At 37.0% G+C, this 22654-nt stretch overlaps 1 protein-coding gene across 1 annotated transcript in view; it reads right to left on the reverse strand.

Moving 5' to 3' along the window:
• SLC27A6 (solute carrier family 27 member 6) overlaps nt 1-12501 on the reverse strand; it is a 35855-nt gene extending 23354 nt beyond the window's left edge. Inside the window, exons 1-4 of the mRNA XM_057385154.1 lie at nt 11570-12501; nt 3513-3719; nt 1270-1428; nt 127-251 (exon numbers count right to left, since the gene is read on the reverse strand). Of these exons, the coding sequence (XP_057241137.1) occupies nt 127-251; nt 1270-1428; nt 3513-3719; nt 11570-12083 (1005 nt within the window). The 5' untranslated portion in view covers nt 12084-12501. The remainder of the gene's footprint in view (nt 1-126; nt 252-1269; nt 1429-3512; nt 3720-11569) is intronic.
• Nucleotides 12502-22654: the final 10153 nt, after the last annotated feature.

Below are 22654 nucleotides of genomic sequence, written 5' to 3' on the forward strand. Positions count from 1 at the left end.
AGAGCCTTACATAAAAAGAAGGGCAAAAGAACACATCCAAAACAGTTTAATTTTCCTTTTAATACACCCACATTAGGAACAATAAGTGTACTGAAGACAAATAGGCATCACTTCAATTCCACTTACCACTGGCTGATTGCAAAGGTAACGGCAAAGTTCTCCAATGTACTGGATGACAGTCACATTGTACTTTTTGCAGTCACTCCAAAACTGACTAGCTGAGAACTTCTTTTTTAACACACAGGTTGCACCTTTATGGAAGCAGTAGAAAAGGAAATTAAGTAATTTCTCTGTGTGGCAACTTAGCTAAAAAACAGAACATCTGAGGAACTAAGAGAGCCTCACTCACAGAACTATGCAGTATTTAAGCTGTGTTATTTGTAAATGTGTGTTCAAAGYTGGTAGACAAAGAAGGGAAATGAAACCAACCTTCTGCTTGACACAGAAAAGTAATAGGTTAGAGGTTAAAACCAAGAAGACAACTTCTCATTGTTCRTGTTGTAACATTATTTAAGAGTTTTGCCTGAGCTCTTTTGTTCAAGCATTTAACTGAAAACATCAAGAAAATTCTGGCTGATTAGCAAATCATTTGGCTATCAGTGAAGCCTGATTTCACTAGAAAGTTTTGATCAATGCAAATTTAGATAGAATTTATCCATAACACAATGATCTTTTCCTTGCTCTGATGTGTACTTGATGCATAAAGGAACATGCATAAGGAAACAGAAAATATTTGCCATGGAGTTCCAAATAAATCTTTTATAAGAGAGTCATTGTGGACACATACACTGTCCCAGTAATACATGYGTTTTATTGTCAGTGTCAAAACAGAACACAAATGGAAAAAAATTATATATCATTARAAAACATATGGAATGTTTACTATAAAGTTTTTTGTCAATATTTTAAATTCACCAAAACACATTTCTGTTCTATTCTAGTGTACAATGCCAAGTCTAAACATATACTAATGCACCATGCACACTGCCAAAGTATTGCATGTRTCCTTAACTTCCGTTTTACCTAAATATTATAAAGTAAAAATATTTGTGATGCAAATTATGGTAATTAATTCTTCTCCACAGAGAGAGTTTGTACAGATCCTTTGTTATTACTAAAGTCTCCCTCTCCCCTAAATATTCAGCTATTATGAAAAACACTATTCATTTAATTTGAGCAAAGCATTAATCTCCTAAAGAGTAGTGAACCTGTGTTTTATGTATTTTTACAATAATTAATTATCTATTAAAAAAATCAAACAATTCTTACCCAGTTCAATGCATCCACCAATGCCAAGAAGAGAAGCTGCACTGTGATAAAGAGGCAGAGTAATATAAATTATATCTTGTGAAGTAGCCCCAAAAGCCCACAGTCCAGCAGCTCCTTTAAGAATCTGAAAATGACTAATGACTGCTGCCTTTGGAAGACCTGCAAGMAAACACAAAATAATGTGTAAAGCTTCTCTTAAAAAGAACTCAACCTTTTTTTTTTCCTGCATAAAGTGTCTAAAATCATTAAAGAATCAATTCTTTCTTCTGTAACCAAATTATCAACCATCTTTTTAGGTGGCCAACTGGCTGTTTAACAAAATATTGCATGTTTTTTCCGTACACATAAAGATCACCCAGCTTTTTGCTATTTAGTCAGATGCCATGTCCAGTCAAATAAGTGGAAACATGGAGACTCTCAGTGGTTTGCCTGCTATCAAATTACATAGAGCAAGAAGGGACAAAAACATTCACTCCGCTTATGGATTTCTTTTAACATAAAGAGGCTTCATATCAGATCTTGTTCAGGCAAGAGTCTTTGTGACTGTAAAGTAAATAATAAAGGTATGGGATCTACAYGGAGTAGATCACACAGTGGGTGCTTATCTAGGAATCATAAATCAATATCTTTCTATTTATTTTATAATTTTATAAAGAATTTTTTTAAAAAATACCAACAGTGAAAAGACCACACACTTAGCTTCTTTGGAAAGAGTTTCTTCAGATCCAGCACAGCATTTCTGCTCAGCAAGAGGCAGACATGCAAGCATGGGCTTCTTGGGGTACTACTCTGATAGCCATTAATTTGCTTAGGGATGTGGTCTTGTATGATACATGTTCTCAAACACACACAAATTCCAGTTCTGAGTCTGGTTGTTGATGAACAGTGAAAGCTGTTCAATTTTTTTAAAAATGTAATTGTTCTTAACACTTTCTCACCTATTCTAGCAAAGCTTTTATTCATTTGAAGGCTTAGCTAGAGCTGGAGGTRTAATCTGTGGAGAGTCCAGCTACACCCCAAGGCCTCTCCAAAGCCCATCACACTGAAGATGTGTAGTCTACATTGCCAATAAACTGCTTATAACAAGAAGTTTACTACAGTCTTGGGTTTTTAATTCTGCCTTTACAAAGTGACCACTACAGATTGTGCAAAATACTCCTTTCTTTGAACTAAGTTTATCAGTCATTGGTTTATCAAAATGTGTGAAAATGCTCAATTACTCACAATTAGATATTCCATACTCTTCAGACTAAACAAACCTTATGGTATTAGTTACATAAATAGAAATCCAATGTTAATTAATGTATAACATACAAAGTTTCAAAAATATTTTTAATTCTATATAACTGAAAGTTGAGACTTCACACAGATATTCTGACTGCAGTTGTAGAAACATAATTATCCCACCTGGATAATTCTGTAATATTTTTTAGCTAATTTTAATTCCCTACTCTTAACCAGCAAGCTTACTCATATTTATGCTAGTAGTATTACAAAAATGTTTCTAATGTTTTTATTGTAGGCTGATATTATGCATCATTGTAATGATGATGAATAACATCATCCTTATTTCCTATTTTTTCCTGAGAACCTGAAGCAAATAATTGAACTATTATTTGTAAGAAGGAACCAAGCCTCAAACCACATACGCATTTTCAGTCTTCATGTGACTAAAACTGTTGCATTCAACTGAATGAGAATGCCAATCTGATCATCTTAAAAACATAATGCTGCCTTTCATGTCAGTGATCAGGTTTTTTTAAGTCTTAGCTCCTTAGCTGCTGGAGCACAATTCAGACATGTGTTTCTAAACTAAAAGGCTAGTAACTTAATCCTATTTTCTGTCTCTACAGTGACCTGCATAAAACATGACTTAATGAAAGAAAAACAAATGTCTATTTGCTTGTTTCTAGATCGTCTTTTAACTAGGCAGTGTTACATGATCACAAAATACTATCTACTATGGTTTTAAACYGACCAAAAAGGCAATTTTTTTGAARCACCTTGGCTGTGAAGTAGTAAGAGACAAAAGCCTCTCATAGTATTTATATAATGTGGCAGGAAAAAGTAAGAGACACCTATAAACCACTGAATRGAAAYAGTTACAAGAAATTAGTGTCTTCTTTAATAATGCTTCCAGATGAGAAACACAGCATTTTGCTATTAAGATATTAGAGTTTCAGAAAAATCAGGTTTCTAAATGAAAGCTGAAGGAAAATTCAGACTCTCTAGCAGACCAGTACCTGTTGTTCCTGAAGTAAATATGTATAAAACAGGTGTCTTGAGGTTGTCGGCAGAGCACTGATTAACTGGAACAGGGTCTTCAGAYGCAGCTTCTATTTTGTCTAAAAGGGTATGCACACTTGGGAATGTGGAGTCYTTGGCCATTATCCAAACACTAACATCTTTTTGAAGTTTAGGAAGAATTTCTTCCAGTGTCCCAAGCAAATCTTAAAAATTAACATGAAATAATGTTACTTACATTATTCACAAAACTAGAGAAAAAAGTATATTTCTTCTTAAAGTTTTACTCTTTATCATATAGAAACGTAAGTCACCTCCATGGATATAAATAGATTCAATAAAATAACGAAGAACTAGAATGAAAATTCACTGAAATCAGGATATTCTGTGTTAAAAATACTGCTGATCCCACATAGTCTAGMCATCAACTAGCTCTCAAAGCAGACTTGTGAGCCTTGATTACTAGTTCTTCTTTCCCACATGATTTTAGCTAACACTYAGTCATTGCTAAGACCAGAATGAAGTATGGTTAAATTTCAACTTCTAATAAATCTTGAAGAAATTCACTGAAGATACAAGTCAAATATATGCATAAATGGTAATTACAGTACAAGTTTCCTTGGATGCCCTCAACAGCAACGTCCCATTGAGAAGTTGTTTTTTTTCTCTTTTTCRAAAGCACAGAAATGACTAATTTAAAAACAAAGAGCAATGTAAGTGAARCTTATTTTGTTGACTTATCAGGAAAGAAACAATGATAGAGCTTCCCAGCTTAATAAAAAGAGAAGATATATGTAGAGGGCAATCCTTAAATAATCCATTTTGTATTTGTGTTTTGAAGCACTTTCTCAGAAGATTGCACAGTCATTAAAGTAATAATCTGGGAACAGGAGCAATATTGCTTTGAATAGAACTCATTTACACTTAAGTGCTTCAATATATCTCAGTCTAAGCAATTAATCTTGCAAAYATTCCTATTTTATTATTGGTTTTTATAGATGAATAAACAAACAAAGCTGACATGACTCACCCAGAACCTGGCAATGAGGCACTGCCAGAGCCAGCATTTGAAATCCTGAAGTCAACTCCAAACTCATTTCACGAATATTAAATATGGATACCATTAATGGAATGTATCAATTTTATACCAAAACAACGGAAGATTTTTAATCTTTCAGAAAACTACTTTCCTAATGACAGACTGATGTAGATATTTTAATTAAAAACATACTCATCTGTATTGCTGTTACAGATATATAGCATACTATCATCAGCTAAACATGTTTTACAAGCCTGAAGCCTATCAAGTACAAGTTTTACATTATTTTATGAACATTTAGCAAATAGATCTGATGTAGTTTAACATTAAAATTATTGTGTTCTAACCTCCTTGTACTGCAGAATGACTTCAGGAAGAAATCACTCAAACAATTTTAAAAATCTGAAAGATACATAGCCTCCAGTTTGAATCATTGGAACATAGTCCATTATAGATACCAATAGACTGAAAAAATGTGAACAAAAAAATAATGTTAAGAACAGTGAATGTCAAGGTTGATTGGCATATTAATTCTGTCTTGCTGTTAAATAATAGAATTATGGGGGGTTTTTSAGCAATAAATAGGAAGATACAACTCTACTATTTCTCACATCTATCAGTAAACCAAGTGTGATGGAATAACTACATAGATAGTACCTTCTTATACTGATTTTTAAATTTCTATTATGCATATATGTCTCATATATACTAAGGATAGCTTGTGTMGGTGCAAGTTAGACTGAGAACCTTGCAAAAGTATCAGAGGTGTTAGAAGTAGTTGGAGTTCTATTTCTGGTCTCAAAAATAGTTAGAGAATAYAGCATTTTCTGTCATTCTTTGTTAATGCAATGGCTCCATCTACAATGCAAGTCTGTCAGAAAGAAGAGGACTTGTCTCTTCTTTTTCTTTTCCCCCCTTTTCTTGCATCAAAGGAAGAAAGATGGCAACTATTAATTTCAACCCTACAATTATTTAAGAATTAAGAATRACGAGGACACAGCTCCTTTTTAGTAGGCTGAAATATATTAACCCAAAATAGTTAAGATTAATCTTCAAATTAAACACACACACTGTCTATTGTTTCTCTAAACATTCACTCTTAAAAACAACAGCTCTGTAGTTTTTTACTACTATTGAACTACTAGATGATTACAGAGCATAATTTTTCTTCKGTGTTCAGGAATCTAGTACTTGGAACAGTGCGTGAGCAGCTTRTAATTAAACGCTATCATGAAAGAAACTTCTCAGGAGATAGCAGAGAACAGCAGAAACAATAAATTATTTCCTGAATAAAAAAAGGTGATTCAAAACAGCTGCATTCAAAGTGCCAGAAACTGAAAGTTACTTTGGAACACACAGGAGACGGGGTGTTTGAAAGTGACTCTCAGTTGTRCTAGCATATTTCCAAATAATAGCTCTAATGATAGTCAACTAACATTTTGTTCCACAAAAAAAAAACACGCTAGGCATTGTGTAGGGCTCTCTGGCCTTTACACATCATCTTTTCCACCTGTCAGGTAGACACAGCCCTCTTGCAAGAGCTACAATTTGATTATTTCYAGAGGTACCTTGTATGTGCACCTTATCATACAGAAAAGCAAAAGCAGTAAAGCACCTTGGCTATTTAAACTTGGAGTTTCTCTCRAGTACTTGTTTACTTTTTACACTATGAAAGTATATTCAGGTTTTGGATTACTCGTTTTGGAAGAAATGTCTGCTCATATAAAATTTGGCAAGTTCCATCTGTGTTGTTTACAAAATTTGTATACAAATGTTCACCACTTGCTAATTATTTGGCCTACTGGGAATACATATCTGGAATTGATTGGGATGGCTATGTTTTCCACTTGTTTTTTCTTCTCCTCTTACTTTTAAAGCGTTATTTAATGAAAGTTTATTAAACTGTTACTTTATACTCACATGAATGCTTAACTCTGTTACATCTTCTGAGAAAGCAAGGAAAATCTGTTTCGAGCTACTGTCCTAGGCTTACAGTTGCACAAAGGTTTTTTATGTTATTTTCTAGCAAAGAAATCATGCAGGCTGTTGGCAAGGACACAGTCTCACACTGATGAAAGGAATACATTAGATTATGAGATCAGCTTGTACAGAACAGAAAGTCACTCAGAGAGAAAACCCTATGAAACGSTTCTTACACAACTTTGATGTGTACCCTGGCTGATACGGTCAGGAAGTTATATCAAGTCCAATCTCTTCCCCATACTGTGTGGCCTCAGAAAATAATTGTTCCTTGTACTTGAACCCCCAAGTGACTTAGCACAGCTTCTCGCAAAGTAATAATAGCAGAAAAGTCAGCTGTGGCTCAGGATCATTGTTGGTGTCTTGAAGCACCACTGAAGGAGGTAAAGGTAATAAAACATAAAACACCAACACAAATCATAGTTGGCTCTTTTTTCCACTCAAAGACCAYCTGAGACAAGACACAGACTATGTAAGAACCAGTGATGAAAGAGATGGGATGTCTAATGGAGCAGGGTGCCTTCCACAGGTCTTCTATAGATCCCTTTGCTAAATGTTTAGGTCTAAATATATYTTTATTCCAAACACATAAGAAAAGGTAGTTTTGATAGAATCCATTTCTTTTTTTATTCAGTGACTAACATGAAAGATGATACTTCTACTTGTAACATCATATGACCTTAAYGTACAAATACTAAAAAATAATTTGCTTACTCTTTTTCTCCAGAATGCAGATATGGTTCTGAATACTTCAGAATACACTCAGCAGCAACAGAAGGCATTGCTAGTGCCTCAAGAGTAAAGAATCCTGGCCAGAAAAATGCTATACAGCTGGGAGATGTTCCCCTGTACAGAACTGCAGAATCACAGGATGGAAGGGGCCTCTGGAGGTCATCTCAGTCTGATCTCTTTGCTCAGGCAGAGCCTCACAGAGCAGCTGCCCACACGKGTTCACCCGGCATGCACACTCCCTTAAGAGCCTTTGTTATCAGCACCGGTGCAAATCAACCTCACRGAGTTTAGAAAGCAATCCTTTAACAGCTGAATCCTTGCATCAGAATTCATGACGGAAGTCTGGGATATCCAGCTCTGAGCTGAGCTCTTCCCAGTAGGAACACACTAGAAATGCCCTGGAAAATAATTTCATTTGTGTATTTCTTGCTGGTCACTAGGCTGTAAATGTTGTTTAATATTACACTGTTACACTGCAATGGATATAATGACACAAAAGATACAATGTAATCCCTTCTTCAATATGGGAAATATTCTGGGAAATATTCCCCAGAAAGGACATGGTGCYGTAAAGAAATGTCATCATTTTAAGCCATGTCTTACCTCCTCTGTTTAACCAGCAGCTTTCAAAGAACTAAAGGTGGCAAAGTCCAGTAACAAATACAGTAAAGACAAACACCTTTTGAAAGAGAAGAGCATACATATTTCTCTTTTACAAGTTCCTCATTTACTTCCAAGTTAGTTAACTATTATTTTATTTAAAATTGCAGTTTTAAACACCAGCTTTTGAATCTCTTTCAAGAAACATTCCCCAAAGTGGGAGTTGTGGGAGACAGTGTTTCTGGGAATGGAAGCGTGAGAAGGTTAAGTAACAGATTAAAGCAAGGACTAAAYACTCTGGGAACATAGCACACAAGTGAGAGTCATTATAGCAAAAAACTCTCTAATACAAAGGCAAATGAAATAACTGAAAAGGAACAGGAAGACTAAATACTGGCCTATCATAGAATCTGTATTTGCCTTTTAGCCAGAACCTGGATGAAAAGACAAAAAAAAAAAAATTACCTGACTGCACTAAATTAATTAAAAGCACATTGGTGTCATAGAGGAAAAAAAGCAGCCTTTTAGAGACAGCCATTTCATATAAGAAACCAACAARAGGAATAAATCTTTAAGTTTTTATAGCATATCTGAGGCTTCAAAATAAAACATTCAATTGCTGAGTTCACAGACTACATTAAGTCAAAATCAAACCCAAAAAACTAAAATACTACTGGAACAATCTCATCTAAAGTTAGAAAAAGCRATCCAAGTACCAGAGAACTGTTGGACCAGAAGCAAGTCTGATTCCAAGAGCTGAAGCAAAGACAAGATGATAGTAATTGAATGGGGTTACCAAACCACAATATCTGAAAAATATGCAGRCATACAGCAAAAATGAAGAGTAAAATATAGCATGTGAAAAAGATTTTTAAGAGGCAGTAAGAAAAATGGAACAAGATATGGAAGAAAATGCAACCATAAATGGTATCCAGCCTATTTRTATGGAGGTACCATATTTGTAAAAAATAAAATCATTTTTGAAAATGAGGTACAAAAAAAAGCTTCAAGATGCAATCAACTCACACAAAGGGAGACTACAGCACCATTCTGAATGGGGAAGATTTAGCCATGAATAATTATCTGTGGAAGTTTTTTCAGAGAGCAGCTGAAGATGGAAAGTTCCCTTCCACACCAGTGAAACCTTAATATCAACTAGATATAGAGTAAGATATTAACAGCAGACCCTCTATTCAGATCCCTGTTCTAATCTGCTACTACAGACGAGAATTTCAAGAATTGGTCTTGCAAAGCACAGGCAGTCAAATTATTAGGGGCTAATTTCTGCTGTGAATAAGATCTGCGTATCTATATATCTTTGATCTATGCATAGGATYGAAGGCCACCCAAAACACTGAAGATACAGTTTGTAACTACTGCAAGAAATAGAGTTGCTAAATCAACTTGTATTTTTGTGTGGAGGGTGAAAAACCTACACATTTTTAAAAAGAATTTCACTATCCAGAAACACTGCCATTACATACTATTCCCTGATTAAAAAAAACGCAACCTTAGTTGCCAAACACAATGCCTTCAATGGCAATCATTGATATTAGACCACAACTTGATTTGTTTTAGTTCAAAATATTTTGAAGAAAAAGCTATAGTATGTTCAGGCTATCCATACTCCAGTGAAAATGGTGCCATAAGAGCAAAAGGCACAACTCAACCCTATTGATAAGGAAGAATCCCTTGAAATTCGCACTAACACYAGAGGAGAAAATGTTTAGTAGACCTCTGAGTACTATGTAACTGACTGTAACCCCAGTGTTAAACATTGCTCTGCAACTTTTATAAATATTAACAGAAAATTGCTATCTATAATAATTAGGTACAATATGTTTCTTTCAAGAGTGGTATGAGTTACTCCTCACAGTAACACTGGACTGTATATAAACCTTCAGTGGCTAAATGTGGACTCCTTTGGAGAGGCTCCCATATGATGTGGTCAACAGCTGACAACCAAGCAACTTTAYCTTCTTTCACAGATACAAATAAGAAAAGAACCTCTAAGTCCYGAAGAAAAATAATGAAGAGGCTTATGGGACTGACAGATTTACACCAGAGGCTAAAAGCCACTAATGAAATAAGAAGCCAAAAACGTAAAATAGCAAGTGAGACAAATTTGTTGATATATCTGTTGCACCATCTGTCTGCACACAGCTCTTCTCCTGAAAGCAGAGACAGAGTCCCAGAACAACTTAGCTCAACACAGTTGCTCTTACTGTCAGCTGCTGGTAGATGAGAGGAGAAACAGTTCCTGGCCCCRCTCTGCAAGTGCTTTTTCATTCATTAGTTAATCTCTTATTTAAATAAAAACTACTCTTAGACACAAGTTTTGATCCAAAGTTTCTCCCTTGCCACAGTCAATGAGCAGGAAGTTCCTGAACATTCATTCCCTTCCTCAACATACACTCAAAGTGTATATTCATATACATTTATATATTCATAAGAAGAGGCTAAAAAGATTTTTTTTTACAAGTTAAGTAAGAAGGCAAAATGGAAAACTGTCAGTTCAGAAGCCTTAAAAACATCATGTACTTGGATATTTAAATTGGCTTTTGTGTTATTGTCTTAATTACTAAGGATCTTAAACCAGCATATCACATAGAACCAAAACTACAAGATTTATAATTTAAAAATATGCAAGGGAAAAATCTTAAACATATTTTTGAAAATACAAATTTTTAGCATCAGAGAACAGATGGAGGAAAAATCTATCATTTAGGTGCCATGGGGTTGTTAGGGGTGCAAAACCCGACAGCTTGYGTAACAGAGGTAAAGAAAGAAGATGTGTGACAGAAAAAAAGGCAAAGTAGATTTGAAAAAATAATTTTAGAGGGTGGGGACAACATTAATATACAGTATTTTGATATATTTTCCTCCAATCAAGTGTCAAGGTACTGTGATCTTTGAGCATTGCAGATTCAATTGCACTTGACCATAAATGCTATGGCAACTTTATATTCTGGATGTGTCTTCAGTTTATACATCTAACTGAAGCCCAATCTGAACATACAATGCCCAGGATGCCWAAAACAAGATTTTAAATTATTTTGAAGCATTTAACAAAAATGAAGTATTGTGGAAACATACACCACACAAACACTACTTAAAAACAGCAATTTCTTCTACAATCCAACACCAACGTGGTTATTATGAATCAACTTCCTATGTGCTCTACACCTGAAACTTTATTTCTGGAAAACTCTCATGTCTCTGCAAACACTTGAGCAGCAGATGCTGTACAATCTGAGTTTAGACCTTCAGTTTTCCAATGTGTTTGATCAGTAGAAAGATGRGGAGATTGTATGAGAGAATAAAGTACAAGAGTTAAATAAAATTAAATTTGACTGTTAGAGAAGTAATGGAAAATTATTCTTAATAGGTCATTTTCAGAAACACTTTAAACTACTAATGCAGCAATTCAGCACTTGGAACAGGCTGTACTTAGACATTGAAGACTCTTCTGCAAGGCACATTTTTAAAAAAAAATATTAAATGGATGTTCACAAAGCATGGATATAATTGATTCTACCTGAGAGGCTGAAGCTTTATAACATATTGAAGCCTCCTCCAGCCCTATGTTTCCTTCWTTCTGTGAACATCTGTAAATCAGGTTTCCAATAAAGGATCTGAAGGGCCAGACATGTGGGAGATGTGACATTAAAAGCTTTGGATGTAGGAATGAGGAGTATACCCTACCTGCTCCCACAACCAGTATCTTGGGCTCACAGCTACTGACACAGTGCAGGAGAGATCTGAGGCGGACATTGAAGTTGAGGAACGCCACCACACAGCCCAGCTTGGCCAGTCCGAACCACACGTGGATGAAGTCCGGCTCATTCCCCATCAGCAAAGCTACCGTGTCTCCCTTCTTCAGAGCCTCGTGCTTCAGGAAGACCTGCGCTATCCTGTTACTCCTCCGGTCTACATCCCGGTAGGTGTGAACGGTCCCTTCGTAGATGAGGAATGGTTTGTGGGGCTGCTTCTCCGCCAGCTTCACAAACCTGTCCAGGACGGTGACAACCCGCCCCTGCAGCCGGTACATCTCCACTCTCAGCCCATAGGTGAACACTTTGAACAGGTATCTCAGGTCGGCCCAGAAGTAGGGGAAGAGGAGTTTCTGGAAGAAGTGCAAGGAAAGAATCCCGACGGCAGCCCCCGGCACCCATGAGGGCGGCAATGGGAACGGGTAGAGGTCGTCCCAGGCACGCATCTCCCCGCAGCCGGGCTGCCGGGCACACGGCCGGGCGGGGTGCTGAGGGGAAGGCCGGCACGGGCTGAGGAGCTCCCGCCCTCTCCTCCTCCTCCTCCTCCGCAAGACAGCCGCGCTCCGGAGCGAGGGAGTCAGGGAGCCCCGCCTCACCCCCGGCCCGGCCCGGCCGGAGCCCCTCAGCCCCGCCGCACCTGCGGGACGGCCCGGCGGAGCGGGACCGGAGCGCCTGCGCTGCCYTTCTTCCCCTCGGCCCGGGACTCACGGACAGCGCCGGGCTGCTCCTGCTCCTGCTGCTGCTGCTGCCGGCGAGGCGGCGGCGGCCGCTCCCTGAGCCGGTTGCATAAGGCGCGATCCCGGCTCACCCCCGCCCCGCGGCCGCAGCCCGGGGTTGGCTCCCGGGAAGGCGGCGGGGGCCGAGCGCAGGAAGCCTCGCCCCGGGCTGGGGCGGCGGCTCGGCGAGCTCCGGGCGAGCTCCGGGCGCGGTCCGGGCGGGCGGGGGAGGTGCCGGGGGCAGGTGGCTCCTGCAGCCGGTCCCGCCCCGGACACTCGGGGACACGCTGCTGTCCGGGRCTCGGCCCCGCCCGGCCCCTAAGGCTGCAGGAAAGCAGACACTTGAAGCCACGAGTGTGTTCCCAAGTTGCTCTAGCACTGCTTTTTYCTGTTTTACCTCCAAGATCGAGGCCTGACTAGATTAAGAATGTGCAGGCAAAGGTCTGTTATATGAATTCCCACTAGACATCCATTAAAAATAAACTCAAGCAACACTAAATTATGAGTACATTTCATGGCTCTTTAAAGGCTATATTGTCAATAGGCTGACAGTTTTTTATTGATACTGCAGCGTTCCTTACCTGGAAAGTGCAGTGGATGTTCTGTTCTAGCTAGGTGTACATTTACAGATGAAAAATCTGATAAGAATCACTTCTTCCAGGAAGACATTCTATGAGGAGAAAGTTCTAGCTGACTTTTCTTAGGTAGGGATAACTCAATTGGCTGGTGTTTAAACTTTTTTTTTTTTTTTTTAAGTAAATAGTAGATAGATTAAATGCTGCTTTAAACTGTGCTTAACATACAAAAACTCACTGTAGCTGTTTGGTTGACTAGAGTTTGGCTATTATTAACTGCTACATAAATGCATGAATAATGAGCAAAGGGAAAGGAMGTGACTGCTGAGAAAGATGTATATTTACGTGTTGATTTGAGGAAAGATAGAGGTGGAAGGATACTGTTATGTGCAAAGATTGCTTTGGAGAAGGCAGAAAGCAGAAGACAAGGCACATCAGGTTAACAAAAAGCTCTGAGTGTWTAGATGAGAGTGAAAAGAAAAGCAGTAAGTAATTGATACAGAAGTAAGCACAGAAGTAAGATGAATACAGAATGATCTGTGGATGAGAGAGATGTATTTTAAATATAGTGTCCTGTGAGCTAAAAATCAGCCAGGCAACATTGCATTTATAAAAGTGACTAATGACTAGTTTGTCACCAAAGACATGTCACAAGAACAGAGAGGAAGAATATTATAGTTTAGATGTGATCAGTGTTGCTAATTATCAAGAACTGAAATGATGAGCATGACCTTAACATATAGACCCTCGTATTCTGAAATACATAGTTTCAAATGAAAATTGTAGTTTTGCCATCTCTGTATTGTCACTGTTCCTGTTAATTATGCACAGAAATTATATAAATCCTTCCTGCTCAGTATCCAGGTTTCTTGTAATCATCAACAATAATGTACTTCTYATGTCCTCCTCAGGGGAGGCAGGACAATTCTTCAATGTATGAGTTAATTTCCAGTAATTTTCTGCCCTGTATAAAAATGGATAACACAAGCCAACAAACTCAGGTGAAGCCATACTGAAATTGGACTCAAACCCTGCCCGGTCCAGAATTCCTGTGAGATATTAGATTAATCTGTTAAAACCTCCCCCAGCTGGGTCATTTAGTCAATCTATATGCCTAGCCTTACACCTTAAGGCCCTCTTGGACCCTTGATTTGATGGTTACACAAGCAAGTATAGATTAAAACTTGAGGATCTGCAGTTTCTATTCTATGCCAAGTGAAATGGTGAAAAAGCAAACCCTTAAAAATTATCAGACACATTTGATTAATTTTTCTGAGCCGGGTTAATATTCTAGATATCTGTGAGGCTGAAAAGAGTCTACATTAGAGTGTTGGATATAAGTTGTTTCTGTGTTGCTCCAATGAAGACTGAGCATTACTAAGGAAATCTAGAGCTGCTCATCTGATCAAATGCCACCATCTAAGTAGGGATGATGTGAATTGTTTGAATATCCTGACAAGGATCAACTGTAATGGCAGCAAAAGAATGGAACTTACACTCAGGCACTGTCTATACTTTAACCTTGGATCAGTTTCCTGTGATTAGGGATCCAGTGCTATTCTAGATTCCTTGGCAATATATGTGCCTGCCTGACATTTAGGGGCTTTGTGCAGCAGGTGCTGAACTTGTGAGTCATAGCTGTCAGTTCCAAGTGGCCTTGTATGCCACAGTTCAGGTAGCTAGACTAGCACCTAAACTTAGGAATTAGTTAAATTCACCTTTAATATTTCTGCTCTCTACAGTTTCACTTCTTAATCCAATGGAAATACATGCAATTGGTTTGGGGTTTTTTTTGTTTGTTTGTTTTTCTTTTTTTTGTTATTTGTTTTTTTTTTTTTTTTTTTTTTTTTTTTTTTTTGGTTTTTGTTTTTTGTTTTTTTTTTTTTTTTTTTTTTTTTTTTTTTTTTTTTTTTTTTTTTTTTTTTTTTTATTCAACAGCATATAATTTGAATGGCTTACAAAAAAAATTAACTAGTTATTATTAGTGGTGAAGATGTGATTATCTGCATAAGCGTTGAGTGTACCATATGAACATGAGGTGTCATGTGCATTGAATAAGTTGCTGGGAAAAATAGTTGTCTGGGAAAAMAAGTATGTTATTATGAGATTAAAATTACTGACATAGCACACATTTGAAAGTGGTACAATTATATCGTGAAAAACCTTAATTAAAACTATTCCTAAAGGTTAACTTAAAAAAAATCTCTAGAAAGTTATAGCATTTTAAATGTACTGATATTTGTTTTAAAATAAATAAAACTCCAGAACTRCAGCAAGAAACTACCTGTTCATCAGCTTCTTGTTAAATGTCATGAGCTGGAATCTAATTTACTTTTGGCATTATGTAGGATGCATAAACTCATACTACAGACAAACAACTGAGCCCTGAATTATTTAGTACACTATAATTATTCTGCTCAATTTCACTTCAACAGAAAACATTTTGATGCCTGAGAGTATTCTATGACCCAATAGTGAAATATAAAGGAGTTTAATTTTCTACTGTTGGAACTCATATGTGAGAAGCTATTTTTTAATACAATTAGATTTAAAAAATCTTAATTTTGCAAGAAAATATGCACYGATCACAGAAATGCTTCTGTAGCATAAAAAAGCCATAGTTTTGATGTTATCACTTGGACACATTACACCTTTTAATATCCAGATAACACAACATGGTGCTGTACAGGTATTTTTATTAACTCTGAACCTTGCTAGTATGCCTACGGAAATTTGCTTGGGCTATTTTAGTGACATAAGTATCAGTTTCAGGGGAGGGAGAAGAAGTGTTGTTTTGAATAAGATATTTTAGATGTATGGAGTTTTTTGATCCCCTCAGGGAAATAATAGTATAAGTTCTGAAGTGACAGCTATTTTCCAATTTCTTATTAAAGTACTCTTAAAGTAATAACCTTTTTTATCTGGAATAGAAGTTTTGAAATTTACAGCAGAAAGAGATCAAATAGAAATTCCTAAAAGAAAAAATGTCTATGACCTAAAAATAGAATCTTAGCTTTTCAGATTGTCAGAATGCTGTAATGTGGAAGAGGAAGAAAACAGCATCATCTTCTGAATATTGTGTTGAAGATTGTCCACCACTATTGAATTCTTCCTTTTTTATATTTTAAAAAATAACAATGTACAACCTAGAAGATGAAATAAAAAATAAAAATATCTTGAAAATGCAATTGCCAGCTCTCACATCTYGCTCTTCAACTCCATTCCCATTAAAGTAAAACAATAATATCTAAGTAATTGTGTCTGTTGAATTCCACAGATTACCTGAAACATGTCTAGCAAAGTCTAACGTTTTAAATCTAAGACTAAAAAAGTAATAAGCAAACCAGAACKTGATGTCTGAGTGGCCACTAAACAAATCATTATGCTGAAACAGCCTAACTCCTGAATAATAACGTCCCATGGGAATTTGGGGAATGCATGGTGTAGTCATTCTACAGTTACTACAGAGGTCTGAGGAGGTGAAGCCTAAAGTTGTCATCACGGCACAGACCAGGCATTATCGAAGTTTTTAATTGTAAGGRAAAGCATTTATATAGATTTCAAATCTATAGGAAATGAAAATTAATTTTTACCATATTTTTGAAAGCTTCTGTGTTCCGTAGTTCTGTGTGGACATTCATTTGAAATATATTACATGAAGTGTCTYGTCTCAAGCCATTCACTACAGCATGTCAACACTACAGACATGTGTAACCTTTCAGAGATGTACAGAAATATAATCTCTTGTGGATTCGATTTTATTAATAGAAGGCTTTACTATTAATGTAATAGGTATCTTTTTAAAAGCCTATGTTTTATTTTTAATTTTAGTTAGCTTTGAATAGTTTCTGTGGATAAATTTGTTGTTTTGCCTGGACATGTGAAAATACGTTTGTACTAGGAGCTATGTGCTTTAATACCCCAGTAAAATTTAGCCACAAGTTCCCAAATAMGCATATTGAAATATTCAAACTTTCTCACTCCTTGGACAACTTAGGGACTGCTGATCGATTGAGTTCACAACAGGGAATCTTTTGGTCCTGAAAAATAGAGTTGGGCTCAGTCCCACTGTCATCCAGAAGTGATCTGAATCAAAAACTGATAGCAATTTACCAGTTAACACATTTGAGACAAAAGAATTGCATGGAGGAATTTCACATTTTAGTCTGATAGCCTCAAACAGTGGTTTTGAATTTATTAATTCCAGAGCTCTTGCTTTACATATCAGGTGTAGGACATGGCACTGACCTGTCAAAGGGATGCATAATTTATATAGCTCTTGAGGACAAATAATTTTTTGTACAGAAAGTGCAAAAGCACCTCTGAAAAAAGAGCCATATGAAGATTTGAATCTGAACATATATCCTTTATAAAGGATATTTTGGTGCTGTCTCAGGTGTAAAATAAACAAGAAGACTAAGGCTTTAAAGTATGGGGAAACCCCAGACAGGACATGAACTGAATAGAGAAGGAAACAGACTTTTTCTCATTTTCACATCCTTTAAACAGATGTATTATTGACCACTAGTTTAACTTTACTCATGTTATGGMTGATGTGAAAATACCTACAGATTTTTTGAAAGTTCTACATCTTAATTTTTTGGACATTCTTATAATTTTTCTAGAATACCTCTGAAGACCATAGTATCCCAATTTGATCTTCAAKAAATGTCAAATAATAACAGCACAGTTTAACACAACCTCATCTGGCTGGGAATAGGATAACATAGGAGTCTAGAAGAAATCTTCCAGTGATTGTCAGGGAAATTTTGGCTGTCAAAGCAGCATAGGGCAGATGAGGCATAAAAATCTGGAGTAAAACTTCAACAGTTTGTAGCTGTCTCTAAGAAATCATAAATAAGCTAGATGCCTAGCATTCCTAGTGTTTGCTTCTGGTTTGTGGGTATTTTCTAGGGAGACCAATTTTTAATTTAAAACAATGTTATTTTAAAAGCATCTTTCAGATCAGGGTGTTTTCAATAACTACCAGTTGGAAGTATTCAGTGTTTTTATTACCATTCTGAATTTCTAGGTGAAAGGGCTGCTTTACTCATCTTCAAAGGATTAGAACAAGGTGTTTGCYTTCTGTGCCTTCAGGCATGTATAAGATAGTTTTCAACTTGCCTCTGCTTTCCGAGCTTTCATGTTTTCAACACAATTAAACAGTATGCCAGGGAGCATCTGCCTCTTATTTGTGCTTTCATTGTTTTGTGCTTTGATTGCATTAGAAATTTTATCTGATGACCGTGACAATAGTATTAATGCTAGCTGGCATAATAGCTCATTCCTGTGGCCTGTTCTTGCTAGAAGTGCTTCCCTTCTGACACTGCCTCTATGTTTTAGGATCTTCTTTAAGATCTTCTATATGGAACAACATTTTCAGAAATACTTTGCCATCTGGTATAACTGGGCTATATGCTAAAATACTGACTTCTTTAAGTTCAGTACCAGAAGCTTTCACTCATTTTCTTAGCTTTCTTCTCACATGGTCYTTTTCTGTGGTATGGAAATGAGGAGGTAAAATTACTCTCTTGAAAGCCCAGGAAGCAACGTACAGCAGGAGAGGGAGAAAATAATTTTATGTACTTAAGAATTACAGGTACTTGTGCTTCTCTGCATGTGTTTCAGTATTACTGAATCCTGAAACCACAGTCATTTCGTGGAGCAAGAGACTCGTTCCTCAAGGGTCTTCTATGTAGATCTTGTTCAGTGTGATTGTAAATCAAAATGATTTTGCATTAAGTCTGCTGGATTGAGTTGGTGTGCTGTTGTGCTATTAGCTGTGCTAATAGCAGTTTCTGGCACATTTTGCTTGCTTGAAGCAATGTTTGACAAACTCTTTGTCCTCCCCTTTTTTCCTGCAATTCACCTTTCCTCTTTCACAAGGCAGCTTACTTTGGGAGATAACTGAGAGAAAACCCCCATTTCTAATTCCTGTGGCTCCATTGCACAGTCAGTGTCACCAAGCAGCAGCAGCAGGGCTACTCATCAGGCTGGGGGCCAAAACTGGTGCTGAGGATGCCACAGGCACTGGTACCCTGCCTGAGCAGAGGGCAGTCTGACTGCACCTGAACACACCGGGGTCTGGGATATTCCRTATAGGAACTGCCAGCAGTCCCAGACAAGCATGGCAATGGATCAGATCCAGGATGGAAAATGAGGCCAGATGCAGGACTAGAGAAAATCAAACAACCATGTCCATCCACAGGGCAGGGCAACTGACCAGCCTTGAGCTTAAACAGAGCCTTTGGAGCCTTTGGCGGAGGGGAGAGCATCCCAAGTGATTGTGTACTCAGTGCCACTAGGGCGAATTTATGGCACTACCTGTTCCTTGAGTCTCACAGGTTCTGAGAAGCTGGTGGAGCCTAATGTCTTTAGCAGTTTTCTGAGAACTGTTTCTGAAAACAAACTGCTTTTATGTTCGTTCACGTAACTTGTCATGTGGAGAAGCAGATGAGAGCTGTCATATTCAATCACCTCGGCTGATAAACCTCATGAGGCTAATGGAAAACAAATGTAGGGAAAAAGTTAATGAGGAAAAAAATAAGGTGACTCAATCAGATAGTCTAATATCATTAATTTTTCATTTATGTAATACAGTAACTAGTACATGCAAACAAAATATCTTTTGTATGTGTCATTTTATGGTGTTTGTAAGATTGAAGCCATGAACATTTCAGACAAATTGGCCATTTTTTTAGTTTTTAACTGCCTGGGGTGTGTCTATGTTATTAAGTCTAATCTTAATTAATCTTAAAAATTAGGAGGTAAGTAKGTAGGTATCTTCAAATACTAGTCTGGTAATAAAAGAAAAAAGAACATGAAAACCACAAGGCAAGTATAGGCACTTTTAAAATCAGCATTATCTGAGTAAATAGCTATGCTTTCATTTCTGGAATGGACTTTCTTGCCAAAAACTTCATCTGGATAGAGTTTAATAACTTTTTATATCTATATGAATGATCTTGTTGCAATACGTTTTTGTGCCAAGGTATTGAAATTTTTYGGGATATGTCTGTGAGCAGGGGCCATTTTTTAAATAAACAAGCTGAAATCTATATTAGTAGCCTGTGTTTTGTACTAGTCCTTTAACCACCTAATAATAATTGGCCAATTGGCTGTTTGTAGCTTCATAGTCCAGTCTCCACGATGTTAAAAGATCATTTGCAGCAGGAGTGTCAGTGAGGTATTAAAAAATGTCAGAGTGACCCCATTTTGTCTTCTCTCCACAAGAATACTGTTTGCTCAGGTACCACTCTGTCGACAGCATTGAAAAGGGCTTTAACATAAGGTCATGAGCTCTGCTTTCCAGTGGAAGCAAAAGGAATTCTGGAAGATTTCGCCAGGTCAGGTGATCATGGAATGATGTGCAAAAATGACCAGCCCAAATGGTCTCACTGGAATAATGTGTTGTTAGTGTTGTCTTCCTATATTTCCATCTGTCTGCTAACCATGATAACTGAAAACTAACAGCCTGAGGAAATGAGCTTACAAGTTGCTTTTGCAATTGCTAGAGAATGCCAAGGCAGGAAAGTTTTTGCCCGATTAGCTTGTGTAATAATCAAAGCAGACAATTGCCCAGCTGGAGTAAGAAAAAAAAAAAAAAAAACACAAACTGCAGAAGAGTTTCACATTTGTGATAGCAGTGGCTACAGCAGCCTGCCCAGGCAGCACAGGCTCAGGCATGGGCAGTAAATCTCTCCTGGCACACATTCTTTTCTCTAGATAGCTCAATGCTACCCCTCACCTGTTAAAACAGCAAGATTTGGGGAAGTTTGAACATTTTATTTTTCAGATGTCTTCTGAAAATAGTGGCAAAAAATGAAGATAAACAAGGGGAAGGGGCAGTAGGAAGGATAGAGAGGCAAATGACATGGCTTGTCCCCTTTCCTGTGCCCTATCTCTCAGCATTCCAAAGGATGGGAATATACTCTGCATTGTGAGAAGTCAAGGAAGGGCRGTGGTGGTAAGGAGAGAAACAACATGCCATAGCTATGTCACAAGGTCTGATAATYATTCCAGCTTTCATACTGGTTATTTGTTTTCCTGAAGTTGAAGTTCAGAAGTCTTTACTATGCTTATATACTTCAGATATAATATTTGTTTATAYCAGTTTTTCTGAAGGGCTTTAGAGCCTTATTATTCGTTTTGGGGTCTTACCCTGGAAAATGAAAAATGTTGTGTCTAAAAGTTGTTAAAAATCCTTTTCTAAAGGAGTTTTGAGTGTACTCACAATTCCATCTTTCTTTGTGTTTGTTTAATAATGAAATCACTAAATTTGTGTGATTTGAAAATACCATATTCATAAACTACCAGTTAGTGAAGTATTTTGAGAAAGGTTGTCATAGTAATTTTGAGTAAAAATTCAAGAATCATCCCCTTGAAGTTTCAAAACCAGAAAAATTACATGTGAGGTATCTCTAAATATAATCTAGGTAAAGGATGAGCCATTTAACCGGGTTCTGTAGTAAGAGCTCCACAATGAACAGTTCAGTTATTTTTAAACWGTTTTTCAACACAGAGCATAGCAATTCTTTTAAAGTACTGTCAGCTGAAATTGCTGGATACTGCTGTGTGTGTAGAAGAGCCACTTGACAGGTCTAGCAGAAGATGATATAAAGACCTATTGCTAAATAAAACAATTTTCCCTTCTCCCTCCAAACAGGCAGAGTCCAAATGGTCATTTGCAGTCTCTAACACTCAGAAGCAGAACAACCCACTTATCATCATCCCTTCCATGTTCCTCACAAATCCCACTCTAAGGCTGCCTAACTATCTCTGTCTCTGAAAATCCTTAACCCCTTTGCCACACTGTTGTTGCTTTTCTTTCTGAAAAATATCCCAGGCTTCAAGGCAAACCAKAAAATCATTAAGGGGTTTTGTAATGGAAGTGGTACTTGTGTGAAGATCATCTAACTCTGTTCATTTTTATTGTGTCCTTGCCATATTACCATATATTTAAATTTTTTAGCTCAATGTGCTGAGGTTCCTAGTTTGTTGATACTGATATTGATATTGGTGGTKTTCCTTATTATTATATTCTTGTTTCCCTGATCTTCCTAGTGAGGTAAGAGGATCCATGCTATGGTTTGGCTTTCTTTTTCTTTATGCCCCAAGGTGAAAGCACTGAGATTTTTGGATAAAGATTCCCTATATTKTAATCTACATAAAATGAATATGTATTGTTCATATTAATGTGGCAGTGTAGTTGTCCACATAACGGGAAGTAAAAAGTATGTGGGAAAATAAGCTTCGACATAGAGCAAGAGTTTTGCATAATCTGTTTGGTACAAGTAAATAACACTAGTTTTTGTCAATGTAGGAAGTTTTGTACTGCTAATTCTTCCAATTCCATTTATAATTTCAAGTCAGGAATGTAGGATATTATATGTCTTAAAGCAAGAAGCAGCCTAGGCTGGAGATTGTTTTAGAACATCATCTACATTTCTTCAACACTTTTATTTCAAGAGCTACAACTGCCCCCATATGCAGAAATGTGTGAGCTCTAAGACACACACAATACCAAACACATAGCCAGTACCTGTCAGTAAATGGGTCCATATCTTCATATGGAAATTATTATTATTGTAAGGGTCAAGACAAAAACTGGAACRAATTCATTATTTTGGAAGAATTTTTAAACTTGATGACAGTGTTGCTTTTAGAAAACATTTTGGGGATTTTTTTTCATTTGTATGTGGAGGTTAAATGATTATGACAGTATAC

Source organism: Malurus melanocephalus, unplaced genomic scaffold (assembly GCF_030028575.1).
Source record: "Malurus melanocephalus ecotype Western Australia unplaced genomic scaffold, MMel_1.1 scaffold_15, whole genome shotgun sequence".
NCBI lineage: Eukaryota > Metazoa > Chordata > Aves > Passeriformes > Maluridae > Malurus > Malurus melanocephalus.